Source organism: Myotis daubentonii, chromosome 15, assembly GCF_963259705.1.
Source record: "Myotis daubentonii chromosome 15, mMyoDau2.1, whole genome shotgun sequence".
In the NCBI taxonomy this organism is placed as follows: Eukaryota; Metazoa; Chordata; class Mammalia; order Chiroptera; family Vespertilionidae; genus Myotis; species Myotis daubentonii.
In genome coordinates this window covers 33,870,643-33,888,614 of record NC_081854.1, presented here as the reverse complement: position 1 = coordinate 33,888,614, position 17,972 = coordinate 33,870,643, and the positions used below count along the sequence as shown (strand labels likewise).

At 45.1% G+C, this 17,972-nt stretch overlaps 1 protein-coding gene across 1 annotated transcript in view; it reads left to right on the top strand.

Moving 5' to 3' along the window:
* The window catches only part of CDH13 (cadherin 13), a 1,022,278-nt gene that overhangs the window by 766,381 nt on the left and 237,925 nt on the right, over positions 1 to 17,972 (top strand). The window contains exon 7 of the mRNA XM_059667273.1: positions 15,156 to 15,334. Coding sequence (XP_059523256.1) covers positions 15,156 to 15,334 — 179 coding nt within the window. The remainder of the gene's footprint in view (positions 1 to 15,155; positions 15,335 to 17,972) is intronic.

Below are 17,972 nucleotides of genomic sequence, written 5' to 3'. Positions count from 1 at the left end.
GAAATGCAGATGGCCCTGCGACAGCACAGCATGCCACTGCCCTGCTTGCTTGTGACATCAGCCCTTTGAGTGTTAGGAGGCAGCCCTCCCAGCCATCCCTTTGCAAGGCCATAGTGGAAGTTTATGAACTGATCTTGGCTAACAGGAAGAATTTCAGAAACAAGGGACAAGGCTAAGGGAAAAACCAAGATCAAGTCAGCAATTTGCAGGAAGGGGCTCTATTTTAATTATCTCTGAGTTACCCAGTGCATGGAATAAACCCTGAACTATTGGTGAGGCTTAATATTGAGTTAAAATGATGATCACCTTCCTTGTACTTGGTAGTCTACTCCTATTTATACAACCTAAGATTGCCCGAAGAAAAGGCAACCTCGCCCTCATCTAAGACTTGTCTTTATCAAAAGTGGAGCCTCTGAACCAGGCCTCTCCCATCATGTAATAACATTGTTCTCACAGAACACAGAGCCCTGGGCTGAACGTTACATACATTAACTCATTTAATCTACCCAACAACGCCACCAGATGAGTGTCATATTAGCCGGGGCGGCTCCAGGGGAACCAGCCTGAGGCATGTGTCCCCTGGCCCCTGAGCTTGGGGAACAGGTGCTTTGGTCTCTCCGCTGCCAGGCCATTTCCAGGAAGAGAGCATTGCAATCTGTAAAAGCAGCACCACCACGAGGCTGAAATGAATATGTGGGGAAGACAATTCCAAAAAAATCAATGAAATTAGAAAATGTTCATACAGAGTAAGCCAGGCGCTATTGGATCTCTTCTCCATTCGTGCCGTAGCTAATATTTACTGAGCACCTACCATTTGCCCAACTCTGCTCTGTTCGGGGGGATACAAGAGTGAACCAAATGTGTGTCATTTAGCCATACCCCAAGTGGCGCCCTGATGACCTGGAAGAGGAAATGCAGCTTTCCAAGGTGACATTTACGGTGGAGAGAACCGAGCACCAGTGGGAACTACTGCAGTTTCACATGGCACAGGTGGTCGAAGCCGTTCAGGTGTCTGAGGCTCCCTCTTAGATCTCAATCCCAATGCGCTTAATTTCAGATTTTTGTGACCCTGATAAACCTCCTTGATCAAATTTTATTCCTCATAAAAGATCCATTTCCCCAGACTCATAAAGCAACTCCTCCTAATTCAGTGTTATTTTATAAATACTTTCATTGCTAGCATCAATCACAGGCAGCTGACTTCCCAGCCATAAAACAACAGCTTGCAACATCACCATATTACCCAATATGTATTTACTTATCAAGTTGAAGAACACATGTTTGCAAAATCAGCAACATTTCAGCTCTACTAGCAATTTGCCGGCACTTTCTTCCCATTGAAGGCAGTTTCAAGTCTCCAATGTGCCGTATTTCAGCATCCTGGCTCATTTGTATCTTGTTACTGTGGTAATCACCTGCCCCTCCACCCCCTCGTTGATCATGCTGTGACTTCAGGCAGGCTATTTACCTAACTGGTGCAGTTCTGGGTCATTGATCATCTGCCCCGCACTACAGCTCCCTAGGCTCCCCAGCATGGCTCAGAGATGCCCCAGACAAGTTCTAGCGGCTTAGAACAACGCTGCTCTTTAGCCAGTTGGCAGGGAGAGTTCTTAAAAATGAGCTATTCCACCTGAAAAATGCAGTTTGAGATGCCATGACATGGGGTGTGCTTGAGAGAGTGGAAGAACAGGTATGTTGGCTGGGCCACTTACCAGCTGGATAACCTGGTAGATTCCATCTCCATTGGCCTCAGCTTTTCTTCCCATAAAATAGGGCTAATGACACCTACCTCACAGGGGTTTGGGGAGGATTAAATGATTGTAATGCCCCAAATCCAATGTGTGATGGTGGGAACCCTCAATACAGGTCAGTAGTAAAACTACTACTTACCTATGTAGCCTTCTGGTGCCCTCCTCAGTACCCGCTGAGCCACCTGCCCACAGCGATCCTGGGCAGGTTCTTTGACTTCTCTGGTTCTCCTTCTTTACAAGTGGAAATGACATAATTACCCTGGCAGGGCCACTATAAGGACTATTCCTGGAACATACTAGTTCCGCACATTCATTTCCCTCTCTGTGGAATTTCAGCAAAAACCACCTCATTGGGCCCCTTATATTTTACATGCATCTTCAAACCAAGTCTACACAGTGGCATAATCAGCCCATTTTACAGGTGAGGAAACTGAGGCTGCGTGGATTTGCATATATTGTTTAGATCACATAACCTGTAAGTAGAGGGTCAAAGTATACAGCTGCCTGGCCCCTGTCTATTCCCAGGAATTCACTGTCCAGACCCCACACCAGATTAGCAGATTCAGATCTCCTAGGGTGAGTTTCAGGCATCAGAAGTATTTTTTATATGTGGTACATGATTCAAATGAGCAGCCAGGGTTGTAATGCATGGCCCCGTGCTACATCCCCTTAGTGTCATATGTGGTGTATGACCCACATCTGGTGGGACCCAGATCGTCAAGGGAAAAACTAGGCAGGAGTGCATGGCTCATTAAAAATAAGAAGTTAGTGTGGGGTCTAGCAAATGAAGGCCAAGGCCTGGAAAAGAGCAGCCCTCTGGTGTCTAAAGCAAGCTCAGGAGCTGGGAGCCAGGACAAGTAAAGTGTGAGTGTGGGCAGGTCTCCCAGAGCAGCCACCATCTGAGCAGACCCTGTTTGATTTTTTGTGCTACTACATAATGCTTCTCACCTAATGGTGGCAAAGCTATGGGGGAAGCCCAGAGTTCTATGAGCAGCAGTAGCAAGGGCCCTAAGGATGGAAACGAAGGCTTCTGCACTGTGGCTTGATTGCCAGCAGGCAGGATCACCACCTCTAAGAGTCTTGGTGTCCCTGTGCACTCAGGCCTCTTGCAGGTCTGGCTCCTGGCTATTGACCAGGACCGGCTGCATGATTTGAGGGGCCCTTGCAGAATGAAAGTTCAGGGCCCCTTGTTCAATAGCTGTCAAGAGGGTGACGGCGGAGCACTGAACCAAGTATGAGGCCCTTCTGAGCACAGCACTCTGGGCAACTGCGCAGATCACAGGCCCATGACACCGTCCTGCTCTTGAGCTGGCCTGGCCTCAGACACCAGATGTAGCCAATAGATTGCAGGACGTAGAGACGTGTTCCCTTTCTGGCGGAAGCACTTAATGAGTCTGAGTCAGCTCCTGGCTTCAGAACCAACAACAATTGGGAAACCATGTGGCCCCAAAGACATGGCTACAGCAAGGGTCTGGATCCCTGCATCACAACTGGGAAAGAAACTGCCCTGGGAAGGGAACCCCCAAAATGGACTAAATCTGAGGGAAGGATTAATCTTATGTGTTAAGCCATTGAGATTTCAGGTTTGGTTTGTTATCCAGTCTAGCCTAGCCTAAACTACTCCATGTGTTTAAAAAGCAAAACTGCTTCACCATTGCCCTTAAAATAGATATAAATGATAAGGACCATAGGCCTATTATTAAGATTTACCTAGGAATTAATACTTAGTGCCAGCCAGACATTGATTATTCATCTGCCTCCTATTCCACCGTCATTACTTTAATCTATAATATAAAATATAAAAATATTCATTTTTATGCATTCACCTTATTCATTTATTTATTCACTCATGCATTCAGCAAATGTTTACTAAAATCTTACTACCTACAAAGCATTATCACACTTGAAGATTTTAATGCTTTGAATATACAAAATTTAATTAGAAAAACTAATTGATGTTAGTATTAATATATTATTAAACATTATATACCATGTTGAATTTGCATAGTCCATGGAATTAATATTTGAGCCATCCTGTGAGTAATAAATAGAGAGGGACAGGATCTCTACCCTCAGTGAACTTCAAATCTAGAAGAGAGTTCTTCGAAGAGAGGCAAATGGTGGTTTCAGCTGTTCAAGTGCAGGATTTTAAAGGTGCCACCACTTTTAGGGACTCTGGTGTGAATGATTCTAAGATGGGTTGTGTCAACCTCAGCATGTGGGCATTTGGGGTGACATAATTCTCTGTTGTGGGGCTGCTCTGAGCATTGTATGGCCATCACCCCCTAGAGGCCAATATCACATACCCCACCCAAGTTGTGGCAAACAAAGTATGTCTCCAGACATTGCCCAGTGCTCCCTGGAGGGTAAAATCACCCTACCTGAAAAGTCACTGCTTTAACGAGAAGTAGAATTATTTTTTAATAATCTGTTAAATTGATTCAACAAACCAATGCCCTCCTGCCCCCACACATAGAATTTCCTTTTGTTGTTTCTAGAATTTTGTGGGAAAATATTTTCATATTTAAGAATTTCAGCCACTCTAAGCTAATCCAACCCAAGGATTTCTTATTATTACTTTGGAATATTAGGGATAAAAATTTCAATTAAAATTGCTCTTTTGAAATGTTTCAGATCAGCTAATTTAGCATAGAGTATCCTGTGTCCTTTCAAAGAGCTGCACAGAAAGAAATGGTAGCGAAAAAGATTAATGGAATTTTTAATAGGTTTAAACATTATTACCTTAAATTTCTAGATGAAATGAAGAAATGGGGGCAATAAAGTGCATCATGATAGGAGGGACCCAAGTTTTGGCCATGTGTTTGTTACCTCATATCTCAAACACAGGTATCTCTCCTAAAGCCTGGCCTGCTGCCGCTTAATTAAACAGTAGCTCGCCAGGAAAGTAGGGCACAGGCGCTGTGAAGAGTGAACGACGAGCAGGAGCAACTGAAGGATTGAAATAATCATAAGGCGGCTCTGTCACCACCATCTCCTCATCAGTATAAAAATAAACAACCTTTGAAAACAGATGGAGACAACCATTGCTCAACTTGTCATAACTTATTACATATTTGCCTGTCAATTTGTACTTAAAAAACCAAGTAGCTCAAGGGAGGTAAGGCAAATTTCAGAGGAGAAGTCTATTGCATTTCAAATCAAACCCGCGGTAATTGCAGCTGCACACAGGCGCTCATGGCTGCGATTAAAGGAAGTGAGCAATTCTCTCCACATTTAAGGCATTCTTATTTTTAAGAACAGAGTTGTCTCCCTATTTGAAGGTACTTACTCAACTCAAATCTGTATCAGGGGCATATTCCTTGTTCCAGTTTGATTCAGTGTTGTTAAAAAAAAAATCCCTTAGGCAATTGAAATACCTAGTGGCCAACATATTGCATTTAGTGGTGATTAGGTAGTGACATCATTAGTGGCCCCCGAAGCCCAACATTTGGGAAACAGGTCGCATTTTATGCTCATCATTTATTTACCTGTACCTGTTCCTTTTTGTTTTAATCCACCCCCTGATTGTGCTGTACTTTTTGGTTATTTGAAATGGCAACTATTACATAAACAATAAACTACTTTTTAATTACTGCAATAGTTTATAGCTTGTTTGTGAAGATTAACTTACTGACACTTCTTTACCAGTTACCTATTGCTGTATAATGAAACATAGCAAAACTTAGTGGCTTAAAACAATAGCCATTTCTTCACTTGTAATTTTGCAATTTGGGATGAGTTCAGCTGGGAGCTTCTTGTGCTGGTCTTGAGATTGCCCACATGGTTCCGTTTTCTGGAAGCTCAACTGGGGCTGAGCTTCCGAGATGGCCTCAACTTCCATGTCTGACGGTTGGTTAGGGGTGTCAGCCAGGGAACATTAGTTCCCAGACATGTGGCCCCGCTAGCGGGAGAGCCCGGGTATCTCTAGATGGCGGTGGGTTCCAGGAGGACAGACTCCAATGCACAAGCATTTTCAAGCCTCTCTGTATAATGTCTCCATGTGTCCCATTGGCCAAAGGAAGTGACATGGCTAAGGCCACAGTCAGTGTGGGAAGGGACAATACAGGAGTGTAGTCATGAGGAAGTGGGATTTGCTAGGGCCACTAACGGAACAAACTTCCCTGCTGATAGAAAGATTGTTTCTGGATTCAAGACATCTTAGGTGAGTAGAAACTAATTTGAATATTTGAACATACATGAGGAATTGACTGGATATTTATACTTTGTCTAAATTAGCATCATTTACCTCTAGGCTAAAGCAACAAAATTTACTTTCGAGTATTAATTCATTTTCTTACATATTTGCTTTTTGCCTTTATCAGAGAAGATTAGTCGTGACCACATGGAATAGCAAATCCAAAAATGACACTAGCTCAAACAAGATTGGCTGTTACTTTTCCGAATTTATTTCTTGCTCATGTGAACAAAACTGGAACTGGAAGGAGGCATGTCAGGCTTCCCTTGAAGCTCCATGGTCGTCAGAGACTCGGGGATTCAGACTCTTGTCTCTCTGCTTTACCTTCCCATCATGTGGTTCCCTTTTAAAGGGCCACCTCATGGTCCAACATGGCTGCCGGAGCTGTAGTCATCACATTGTACACCAGGTAGCAGGAACTATGGGGGTGTTACAAAAGCACATCCCCTACCTCTTGGTTAATCCCTTTATAATGAACCTTCCCAGGAGTCTCACACCCAATACTTCTAACGATATCCATTGTCTAAACCTTCGTCTAAGGCCATAATAACTGCCAGAGAAGCTGGGACATCTAGTATCTTAGATAGTCAACAAATGTGGACAGCTAAAATCAGGGTTATGTTTCTAAGAAAGAAAGGAAAATTGGGGACTAGGTAGCAACTCACAGTCTGGGCCATAGTCCCTTTAGCAAAGTAGGGTTCAAGTGTTGGCTCATTGGGTAACTAGCTCTGTGGCCTTCTCAGTCTTCATTTTCTCACCTGTACAATGGGCTTTACACTATAACATACCTCCTGGAGTTACTATAGGATCAGATAAGTTAAAGCAAGAAACGTGTTGCATATTTATATAATTATATCTCTAGTGCTTCCTATTTTGCTGCCTCCGAGAACCACATAAGGGAACTTGCCTGTTTCAAAAGGGAGGTGAAAGGAAGAAGGGTGAACTGTTTAGACTGGATGTGCCATTTTTTAACATTGTAATCTAGCACCAGAGTACACATTAGTTCATGTCTTCGGGGAAAATAATTGGCTCTCCTGACATTCAAAGTCAAAAGTTGAACTGGACCAAAGTCCACCATAACCTGCTTTGCTTGGCTTTCTTAGTTTAACTCAATGATCTTTTATTTTTTTTTAAATTTGAACTAGTGTTCAGCATGTGACCATTTTTACAACTTATACAAAAATCCAAATTCCCATCTATTCTTGAAAAATCTAAAGGTCTTGCTCCTCCAGACTTGCATTTCAGAAATGCAGCAATTATCTTCAACTAAAAGGTAACTGCCCCCTTAGGCAGGACATATATCCTCCAGTTTGCCATAGTCCCCACCACTCCTAACTGCATTGAAATCACTTCACTCATGTAAATTACTTGTGTGGGCATTGGGTGGGAATTTGAGCATCTCATTCATGGGCCAACTCCCATTATCCCATGTTGGGAATGGGGCCAAAGAGTCACACCAGTGGGTCGGGACTACTGTCAAAGTCATTGACATTTTCATCAAAGCTCACATTATCAAGAACTTTCTGGGTCTAATGCACAGCCTGACCACCAGATGAAAAATGTGAAAGAATCTTTGTGCTGGTGAATAACAGTCCCTAGATAATCGGGGGATAGAGGGAAATGTCCCCAAAGGAGCAATGATGACAAAGCTACACCTCCAAGGCTTTGCTTTAAGTCTAATCCTGCTTTCCTCCTTCCCACCTCCACAGTCAGAGGAGAAGTACTTCTCTCTGCCCTCTGAGGATCCAGACAGGGCTTTCTTTAACAGCCTCCATACCCTGAGCAGAGAGAGCCAGCCTCTGTCTCCCACCCTGCCTGCTAGGAGAGTGTCTTGGAGATAAGCAGAAAAACTTAAAGTGAATTATGAGTCGTGGCTTCCAGTTGGACACTCCCTCAAATGAAGATAAAGCAGGTCTGAAATGCTAATGTAGGTCAGTGGGAAAATAAGACATTATTTACGATTCATTCCATGGGTGACTTCTCGCGAATGCACACACTGCAGAATGTGGGCTGCCTGTGGATGGCTATCGGATTGGTTTGGTTATCTTCTGTCGACTAATCATTTGACAGTTTTCCTATTAATTCCTGTATACACAGAAACGTTGATAAGATCCGGGGGAAGCTGGTTCATGCATGCGTGCACGCAACCCAAGTTTCTAGGCTTATCTAAGGGAAGAAAGGAATTGTTTCCTCATGAGATTTTAATTAATTCTTGCTCCTATTGTGTGAGTCTTAGAACTAGTATGAGTTGAACTCTTAAGTGGGTAGGTCTTACATGATATTTTGCTCACCATCATTGCACACAGCAATGGGTCCTCCCCTGAACTGAGTTGCAAATTGTTGTAGTCAATAAAAATAACAATAAAACTTACATCTCTTGAATATTTACCATTGCCTAGGCATTGGACTTTATATTCATTAATTTATACTTTCTAAATGAAGACAAAAATATCACCCCCAAGGGAGAGAAAATTGGTGTTTGGGGAACATTAAAAAGATGACATATTACAATGGTTTGTGGCTCTCCAAAGGGCCACAGTACATAAATAGATATACAGTATATCTATTGCAGGGAGTGGCAAGTAGGGAAAAAGACCTTATAAGACTCGGTGGTTTGATGATAAAGAAATAAAGGTTGAGAAACACTCCTTTAATTCATTCAGTGCCCACAACAGTCTATTAAGGGAGATGCTATGTTGTAAATGAAAATGTTGTGGTTTAGTGAAGTAAAGGAATTTGTCCAAGGATGCCCAGCTGCTAAATGGTGAGGCCAGGATTTTAAATGAGACAGCCCACATTCTAACAGTGCCTCTTACACTGTTCTGCCTTGAATTTGCCCACCTAGATCTCTCTCTTCACTATAAGGACTATTAGGAGAGATCTGGGTTGTGCCCACCTGCTCAGTCAGAAAGCAACCCCAGATTGGTGTGACTGGTGAGGAGTTGAATGAATGGCTATGTTCTATGCCCTTGGCCTTAAAAGTTAAGCCCCAACAGTTCTGTCTGTTTTCAGACATTCATGGCCATGAGATATGTCTATATATAGGAGGAAACTTGGCCTGTAGGATGACAGACTCATTCTGGTCTGCAGAGGATGGTTCTGAAATCCCCTCAGTCCTGGGCAAACTGGCTGGTTTGTCATCCCACATCTAGAACATTGGAATCAAGGTGCCCAGACCCCCCTCAACCCAAAGGATCCTCAAGAGAAATTTGGTTTTAAATTACCATCAGTCCAACTAGATATATCCCAAGATGCTTCTATGTCCCTCTCACCTGGCTGAACAAGGTGCCGATAGTCTCCGGGCTTTCTTCTGACATGAGATAAATAAACACACAAGGAATAAGTTATGGAATGCAGTATCCACAGTCACATTCTCTTTTTAGCTACCTTTGAGGCACATCTCTTAGATAATTCAGTCACAGTCAGCGTTTGGGTGGCTTGAAAATACCCTACCTGCGCTCACAAATTTGATGTTTTATGGTGATGTGCCATTATGTTACATCCAAAGAGCTCACTCGGTGGCATCTTCCATCTCTGCTCATATTGGATTTTGTAGTACGCATCTCCCCGGAAAGATACATTTGCCCCAACTGTGCCATCAGAATCCAGTGCCAAATATAGACCTGAACATCCTTGTCTCAATATATTCTTTTATTGTGAGAGTATGGTTTTGAAAAAAAGAATCCGATACTTTTGATCAGAAAATGTTTTAGGAAGAAGTCGAAGAAATTTCAAGAACAGAGTAATTCCATCACCTGTGGCCCTGAGCCTCCCCTTGAGGCTGGCTGAGCTCTCATGGAAGTTGAACAGCCCCTCACCTTCAGATCTACACTCCGCTTCTCAAAGGCAACTGTGCTAGAAGTCACAGGGACGCGACGCTTCAACTTCAGACACCGGCTTTCAGGGTCATGATACTGGGAAGCTCTTTCCTTTTATCACAGAATACAGTCAGAGGAAGGGGCTATCAGGCCATGACAAACCCATCATAGTTGTTTATCAGCCTGTCATGTTGGTGCCAGTGTCCTGCATCAAAAGAAAATGATGGCCCGACCTGAGTCTTGCAACCAGCAGCTTGTCATGCTTTTAGTTTGCTCTGGAGGGGGCACTGCTCGCTTATGTGGCTCTGGCTCTGGGGGTGACAGGATGACCATCATTTATTTTGACACTCAGGAGAATGTTGTGATAGGGGAGAAGACGGAAGCGTACTGTGAGGAGGACCCATACCCATGTCTATCATATAAGTATCATTTCTCTGCCACTGGGAAGTCGGCATAGGCACAAGATAAGCACTGGTGTAAGGCTGCTGGGCTGATGGAAATGAACGGGCCCTTTTCCTTAGAGTCCAGGAGTGGGACTTAGGCAAGGGGTCAGGTGCAGATGCCACCCATAGGCAATGGAACAGCTGTCCTCATGCTTACCTTCTGAGCATCGCCCTGGGCTTGGAATTGGTGAATGACTGCTGACTCCAGTTCCTCCACGGGGCAAAAAGGAGCTCAAAGGAGGCAGTGAAGCATGCCTGGCTGTGAAAGATGCCCAGACAGCACTGTCCACTCTTTTCAGTGGACAAGTTATCCACAGCTCTGATCAGTGTGGAATAAGGCAGAGATACAGTGAATTATGAGAATGCAATTCTACTCAGACAACATCAATAGAGGACCTACTATGTGTCAGACAGTAGCTTACCACAATGGACAAAACACACTCTGTACCCTCCAACAGCTCAAATTTTGGACTGTGTGGCCCATTACAGAAAGATGTTCTTTAAATGAAGAGGTTCATTGACAGAGAAGTTTGGGAAATGCTGCCAGTTCTGCTCTTGGGGATTTTCAATATGCATTTGCTTATTAAGGGCACTAAGAAGTCCTCTGAGAGGGAAAACCTGCTTACGTGGGGTTACCGCATATTTCCCCAATTTGTTTCTTTACTGAGCCCATGGAACCAGAGTCCTTGCACCCAATTTAGGAAAAGCAGGATGAGAAGGTATATCCAGCCATTGTAGAACCTGGAAGCATGAACATCATGACCCGCCCCCAGGCCCTGGGGCAGGGCTGGCAAGAGCAGGATATTGGGGCCACCAAAAGGACTGGGACTCAGGCAAGAGCCTTGGTCCTCCAGGGAGACTAGAGCACCACCTGGAGCAGCCGTGTAGACTACTGTGAGTGTGTGTGAGTGTGCAAGTGTGCGTGCATGTGTGTGTGTTTGAGTGTGTGTGTGTGTGTGTGTGTGTGTGTGTGTGTGTGGTTATAGAGTTGTGATCTCCGTAGTAAAAAGCCAAATCTAGACACTGAGACCATGGGTGAGATGAAAGAGAGACAATGAGGTGGGGACACTGAGAGACAATGAGGGGCACTAGGACTCACCATATGGTACCCAGTTCTAGGTTCTGTGGACAATTTAATCGTGAGCTCCTTTGTCTGAGGCCTTTGCCTGCTCTGCCAATTTGATAATAAAAGGCATCTTCCTAGAACACTAATGTACCAGGCACGGTACCAAGTTCTCTAATATGTTAGCCCATTAAATCTTTACAATAGCTAAGAAAAAAGTGTTACTAATATCCTCATGTCGTAAATGGGAAAGTGGGGCTGAGGGAGGGTTGAGTAATCTGCCTAAATTCACGTAGTAAAGGCCTGAACCTGGATGACCCAGCCATGGTCCCTCGAGTTGTTTTCTTCAATGCCACAGAGCCATTTATATGGCATAGGCACTGTTCAGTCTCCATAGAGGTGGCCTCAGAAGTAAATCCAAGTAGATTCACGTCTGGGTGGAGACAAAGGCAGGGCTTAAGACCAAGTTCACTTGCTCTCTATAATTCATTAAAATATAAAACATTTTGCCTTAGCCAGTTTGGCTCAGTGGATAGAGTGTCAGCCGAGGACTGAAGGATCCCGGGTTCAATTCCAGTCAAGGGCATGTACCTTAGTTGCAGGTTCAATTCCCGGTCCTGGTCAGGGCGCAAGCAGGAGACAACCAATTGATGTGTCTCTCTCACATCAATGTTTCTCTCTCTGTCTCTTCCCCTCCCTTTCACTGTCTCTAAAAATCAATGGAAAAATATCCTCGGAGAAGGATTAACAGAGAAAAATAATAATTAAAAAACATAAAACATTTCTGTGTAACCTTGGGGACATTCCAGGGTAACCTTTTATTATATCATGTTTTCAAATCTGTAAAAAAAAGAATAACAATTAAAAATGAATTTCCTGGTGAAAACTGAAAATTCATCAACCAGAGAGGCTTTTTTTTCCTTCCTCTAATTATTTTAATGCAAACCATGACAGTTGAAAGCCATGATGACTTCATTTTTACACTCTTTTGCTTCTTTGTCTCTGACTTCAATTAAAGGCAGATAAAATAGGACACGGATTCCATCAACCAAGCATTCATTAGGCACTAACAGGGTGCAAGGCCCTGGGTCAGTGGTCAGCAAACTGCAGCTCGCGAGCCACATGCGGCTCTTTGGCCCCTTGAGGGTGGCTCTTCCTAAGCCTTAGGAGTACCCTAATTAAGTTAATAACAATGTACCTACCTATATAGTTTAAGTTTAAAAAAATTGGCTCTCAAAAGAAATTTCAATCGTTGTACTGTTGATATTTGGCTCTGTTGACTAATGAGTTTGCCGACCACTGCCCTGGGTCGTGCATACTTAACCAGAGGCTGTTGGGTGTGGACTTGATGGGCTTGGGGCCTCCTTCCATGCCTTTGGCTACCAAGACCTCAGTCAGCATGTCCCTGGGTGAGATGGTGGGCCTGCAAGCTGCCTCTGTTTCTGACGGCAGTTCCCCTGCAGGCCTGTTTCCTAGACCAGGAAGGCAAGTCCGTGTCACTCTCCCCATTAAGCTGATGGACTAGGAGTGGCCGCTAAACCACAGGGTTGAAAAAGAGCCATGATCTGCCCGGCTGGTGTGGTTCAGTGATTGAGCATCGACCTCTGAACCAGGAGGTCACGGTTTGATTCCCAGTCAGGGCACATGCCCGGGTTGCAGACTCGATCCCCGGTGTGGGGCGTGCAGGAGACAGCCGATCCATGATTCTCTCTCATCATGGATGTTTCTATCTCTCTCTCCCTCTCCCTTCCTCTCTGAAATCAATAAAAACGTATTTTTTAAAAATTAAAGAGACCTGATCCCACAGTGGGGCTCACTGGAAACAGTGCCAGCTGGTCTGCTGATATCTTCCCAAGGCCAGGGGCAAGGTAAGGGGGCCGCACATGCCACAGATTTTCTCTTCTGGCACTAGACCCTGCAGTCTGCCCAGAGACAGTTTCACAAAGGAACCAAGAAGGGCAGGAAACTGGGCGCCATAGAAAATGCGCCGTGATGCATCCGCCATTAGGGCAACATTCGTGGAATTAGCCGAGACTGCTCCACAAACTGATCCAGCCTGAGGGTGGCCAGAGTCCCCCTTGTTTGCCTGATCCATCGGACCTAGTGGCTGATCATCTGATTCCGATCGTGGGGAAAATAAACTGCCTCTGCTGGTCTGAGAGGCATTGTTGTGTAAGTGAAAGGAATATCAGATGGTGGCCGAGCTGGATGAATTCTATGCTTCCCTTAAGCTTCAGTGTTTTCTGTATGTGCACATTCCTGCTAGGATCAACAGGTCTACTGCCTTGGTCTCTTACCAGTTAGCTCACACTCTGTGGGTCCAGAAGCATTCAAAATCGGGAGGTGGGGCTCCATATTCATAGAAGAGCAAACTGCCATGAAAAATGATGGTTGGGCAGGTTACCCTGAGCTCTGATGGCTCACAATTGCCAGGATCATCAGGAAAACATGCCCGATTCTGCTCTAGACCGTGCTTCCATAAGTACTTATAATTACGATCCTTTTAAATTAAATTTTAATTGCAAAAGCAATATATTCTCCATGTGAAAAAGACCTAAACATTACAGACTGAGCCAAATCTTTCCTTATCACTATACCTGACCCCAGTTCCCTCTCCTTTTCCAAAGTTAACCGCCATAACTCACGTGAAATTCACCTTAATAGACCTTCTGTGCACTTACACACATAAACTGTACCTGCAACATAGATGCACAAAATATTGTGGAACTTTCTGTGTGTAGGCAGGTTCAGAAAAATGATACCATGCTATGGGTAACCTTCTTCAGCCTGATAGTTTTCACTTAATACTCCATCGTGGAGAGCCCTCCGTGTTCGAAGACATTAGATCTACAACCTTTTTCAACGGCTGCAAAACATTTCTTAGTGTGGACGATGTCATCGCTCTAGTCATTCCTCTGTGCTGGAGCAGTTAGGTTGTTTCCCAGTGTTTCTGCAGATGGATAATCCTTCCCTGAACACCCTGCAAAGCACCCCTCATGCGAGTGTTTCTCCAGGATAGGTGCCAAGAGGGTGAATGATGTTTTTTTTACTAGTTGCTGCTCAGTTGTCCTTGAAAGTGCCTATAACTAATTCCCCTTCACATCAGTTGTGTGTGAGCAAGACCCCATATCTGATACCCTTCTCACCCCTTGGCATATCAAAGAGTCCTCATGTCACCCTCGTCTTTATAGTGTCTTTATATCTAAAGTGCCCAAGACAGTGTGGCTGACACACAGACGGTGAGCCACTCACATTGGCTCACATTCCTTTAGCTGGAATATCCTTTCCCATTGCGGTTCCCCCTCCCCTCCCCTCCACCTGCTCACCCCCAGGCATCTGCACAGGGGCCTCTCCTGAGCTCCGGGTTAGGTGAGGTTGTTCTGAGTCCAGCAATGCCCTCTCTCACTGCAGTCGATGAGCTGTATTACTTTTACATTTTCATATGCCGTCTCTCCTACTAACCACTGACCTGCTAGACACCATGGAATGGGCCTTTTTGCCTCTCTGTTTCCCCAACACCTGGTCCTGGACCCCACGCCTAGTCGGCCTTCAATAAGAGATTTAAAATGAAGGCCATTGTCATGGAGCCACATCCTCAATAGAATGAAAGCCCGTGAAAATGAACAGCGCATCAGCAGCAGAAGAAATTAAGCTGTCAATCTGCTGAACAGCAAAGATTCCTGTATTTCAGGTCTTTTAACGTGGTGGAGCGGGAGGGAGGGGACTAAAGGTAAAACATAACAGAGCTGGAGAAAGGCTGTCCATTTTTAATCTGGAAAGCAATTAGCATGTCACTTCATTGCCATTGCCCGGGTGGGGGACAGGGCCTCTGCCTGTCGCTGTCTCCGAGTGACCATCTGCTGTCCTTCTGTCCTGCCCACTCAGGGACCACGGTGATGCGGATGACAGCCTTCGACGCGGACGACCCGGCCACAGATAACGCCCTCCTGCGGTATAATATCCGCCAGCAGACGCCTGACAAGCCGTCTCCCAACATGTTCTACATCGATCCTGAAAAAGGAGACATCGTCACCGTGGTGTCACCGGCACTGCTGGACCGGGAGGTGAGCTGAAAGTCACGCATCTTCTTCAAGTGCGGCTCTCACCTGAGGGAAGATGCGGGGCTTTATGCCATGAAGGTGGAAATGAGATATTTACACAGGGCGGCGTGGGAAAACCTATAAAGGGAAATGGGGTATTATATGAACCCAAAACACACACTGTCAGCTCGAATTATTTGAGTTCATTTAAACTGATACCTCTGTGTCCTCAGCAACCACTTACTCTGAGCTCTGGTGATCGTGGACCCCAAACCTCACCTCTCTGCCATGAGGGATAGGGAGGGAGGGTGGAAGGGAGGGAGGGAGGGTGGGGAAGGGAGGGAGGAAAGACGGGGAGGGGGTGCTTTGTCCAAGATCAGTGATGGTCTCCCGTCACAGCAGGTGGCTTCGCCCTCCTTGCTCCCTCACACCCTCTGCTGCGCACACTGTTTCCCCGGGGCCGCCTTTCCTTCGGTCTCCGCTTGTCCCCTTGAGGTTGTCCCTGCGACACCTCATCGGCTTCTGGGTCAGATGTCACAGACAGGTGGCACATGGACCTCATTGGTCCATGCTCTTGCTCTGGTTTATCCCAGGGTGTTTTAAAGTTTTCACCTTAGTTGCCATGTCAAAGTATTTAGATTTTATGTTTCTTTTTAAAAATTCCAACTTCTGGCCTTTCTGAAAGTCAGAAATTCTGGAAATTTGGGGCGCGGTTTCTGCATGTGGATACTTGGTGACATCAGATGTAAGGGTTACGTGGCAGCTGCCCCAGTCCGGTGGGCCGTGTGCTTCTGCTCAGGCATGAGCCCTCCACCATGTGTCCCCTGGCCCTGACCTTCCTCCTGAGCTCCAGGTCACTGCAGACTACCCTCAGCAGGAAGCCTCTCAACACTTCCAACACAGCGTACCAAACCTTGGGGGTTCCCGCCCGCCCATCTACCCATCAGCCCCTCTGCCCAGCCCAAATCTGCCCTCCACCACCACCACCCTGGCATTTCTTGCTCCCAACCTGGCATCACCCCACAAGCATGAGCAGCAACCTGGACCTTCTACAAGTACCCTGCCTTGCAGTCACCACTGGGTTTCCCTAATGGGTTCCGTGCATATTCCCCTTGGTGTTTCTGATTAAAACAGATCTTGGGTCAGAAATGCCTTCTCCTCTCCTTTCTGCTTCCCCTGCTATATCACAAGTACTGGTTACACACATCTCTTCCGAGAAGCTGTCCTCCTCCACCTGAGTCTTCCACGGGTTCTTTCTCTAATCTCGGCCTGTGCTTGCCCGTGGCCATCACATGGCGTTTTCCATAAGCCCCTTTAAGTTGTTATTTGTCTCCTTAAAGAATATCCCCTTCTTCTTTGTCTAGACCTGTGTTGTCCAATGTGGTAACCACTAGTCACATGTAATTATTTAAGTTTAATTTTCAGTAATTTAAATTAAATGTAAAAAAGTTCTTAGACTAGGCAGATGTCAAGTACTCAGCAGCTTCATGTGGCCAGTGGTACTGTATTGGCCAGAACAGACATAGACTATCACCATCAACATAGACTGTCCTGCAGGCAAGGCTGGACTAGGCTGTAAAGTACTTGAGAATAGAGACTGTGATCATAGGCGTGTGGGTATCACCATGGCCTGGCATAGTTTGAGCACTCCTAAAAAATTCTAATTATATGGGCTTTGGTGTATAGACAAGAATGAATGGGAAAGGAGGCTAAGATTTTTATACTTCAGAGTGGGCAACAGTAGCTAGAAATGGGAAATTATTGCCAATGAGGGTGAGAATGAAATTTGCATAGAAACTATGGTTGTCACTTGAAAAAGGGTGATTGTTTCCATTTAAAAATAGAAAAGCAGGGGGGAAAAAAAGAACAGACTGAGTCAATTTCCTTCATTTTCTCTCCTATTCTCTTTTCAACCCTCCCTAGTAGGTGGCTGCCTAACTGCCATACTATCTTCTTTGGAGGCAAGTAATTACTTTCCAACTCTATCATCCACCCAGGACGCCTGTGCGGAGACACACACACACACACACACACACACACACACACACACAATGCAGTGATTTTTCCATCTCAGTTCTCCTTTTACTGATAGAAAAGGTTTTGTGTCTATTTATAAATCAAAGTGATAACATAGTGGATTATTCCATTTTTTAAGGTTTGTTTGGCGACAGATGTGTTTCAAGCTCATTATCTTTTCATGTGGGTTTTGGCTAACTTGCAATGAGTGTATAATTATGGGAGTTGAGTTAAGCACTTCTAGCCACATACATAAACAGCTCAAAAAAAAAAAGCGACCCACACAATTTAACTGAAATTGGAAAATCAATGGAAATGAGTGAAGAATGTCACTTTTCTGTGAAGGTTCCCAGAGTTCCGTGCTGACCCAGCAGCATCCGCAAAGGAAGCGTCCTGGACGTAGGCAAGCGTTGCCTGTGTACTTGTGCCGCTGTAGCTACTTGTCGGCAAGCTGCTGAAGGATGAAATGAGACTCCGAGTCACTCATCTTTAAAGGGACAGAGCTCACACAGCAGACAGACCTCTAGTTGGGGTTGCCCACAGTTTGCAATGTTTTCGTCTCACTGCCCTCCTGTGCGTATGGCAGGTTCCCTCAGCAGGACGGGCAATTACTTTTCATTATTTCTGGACACCTTCGGAGTAAGCT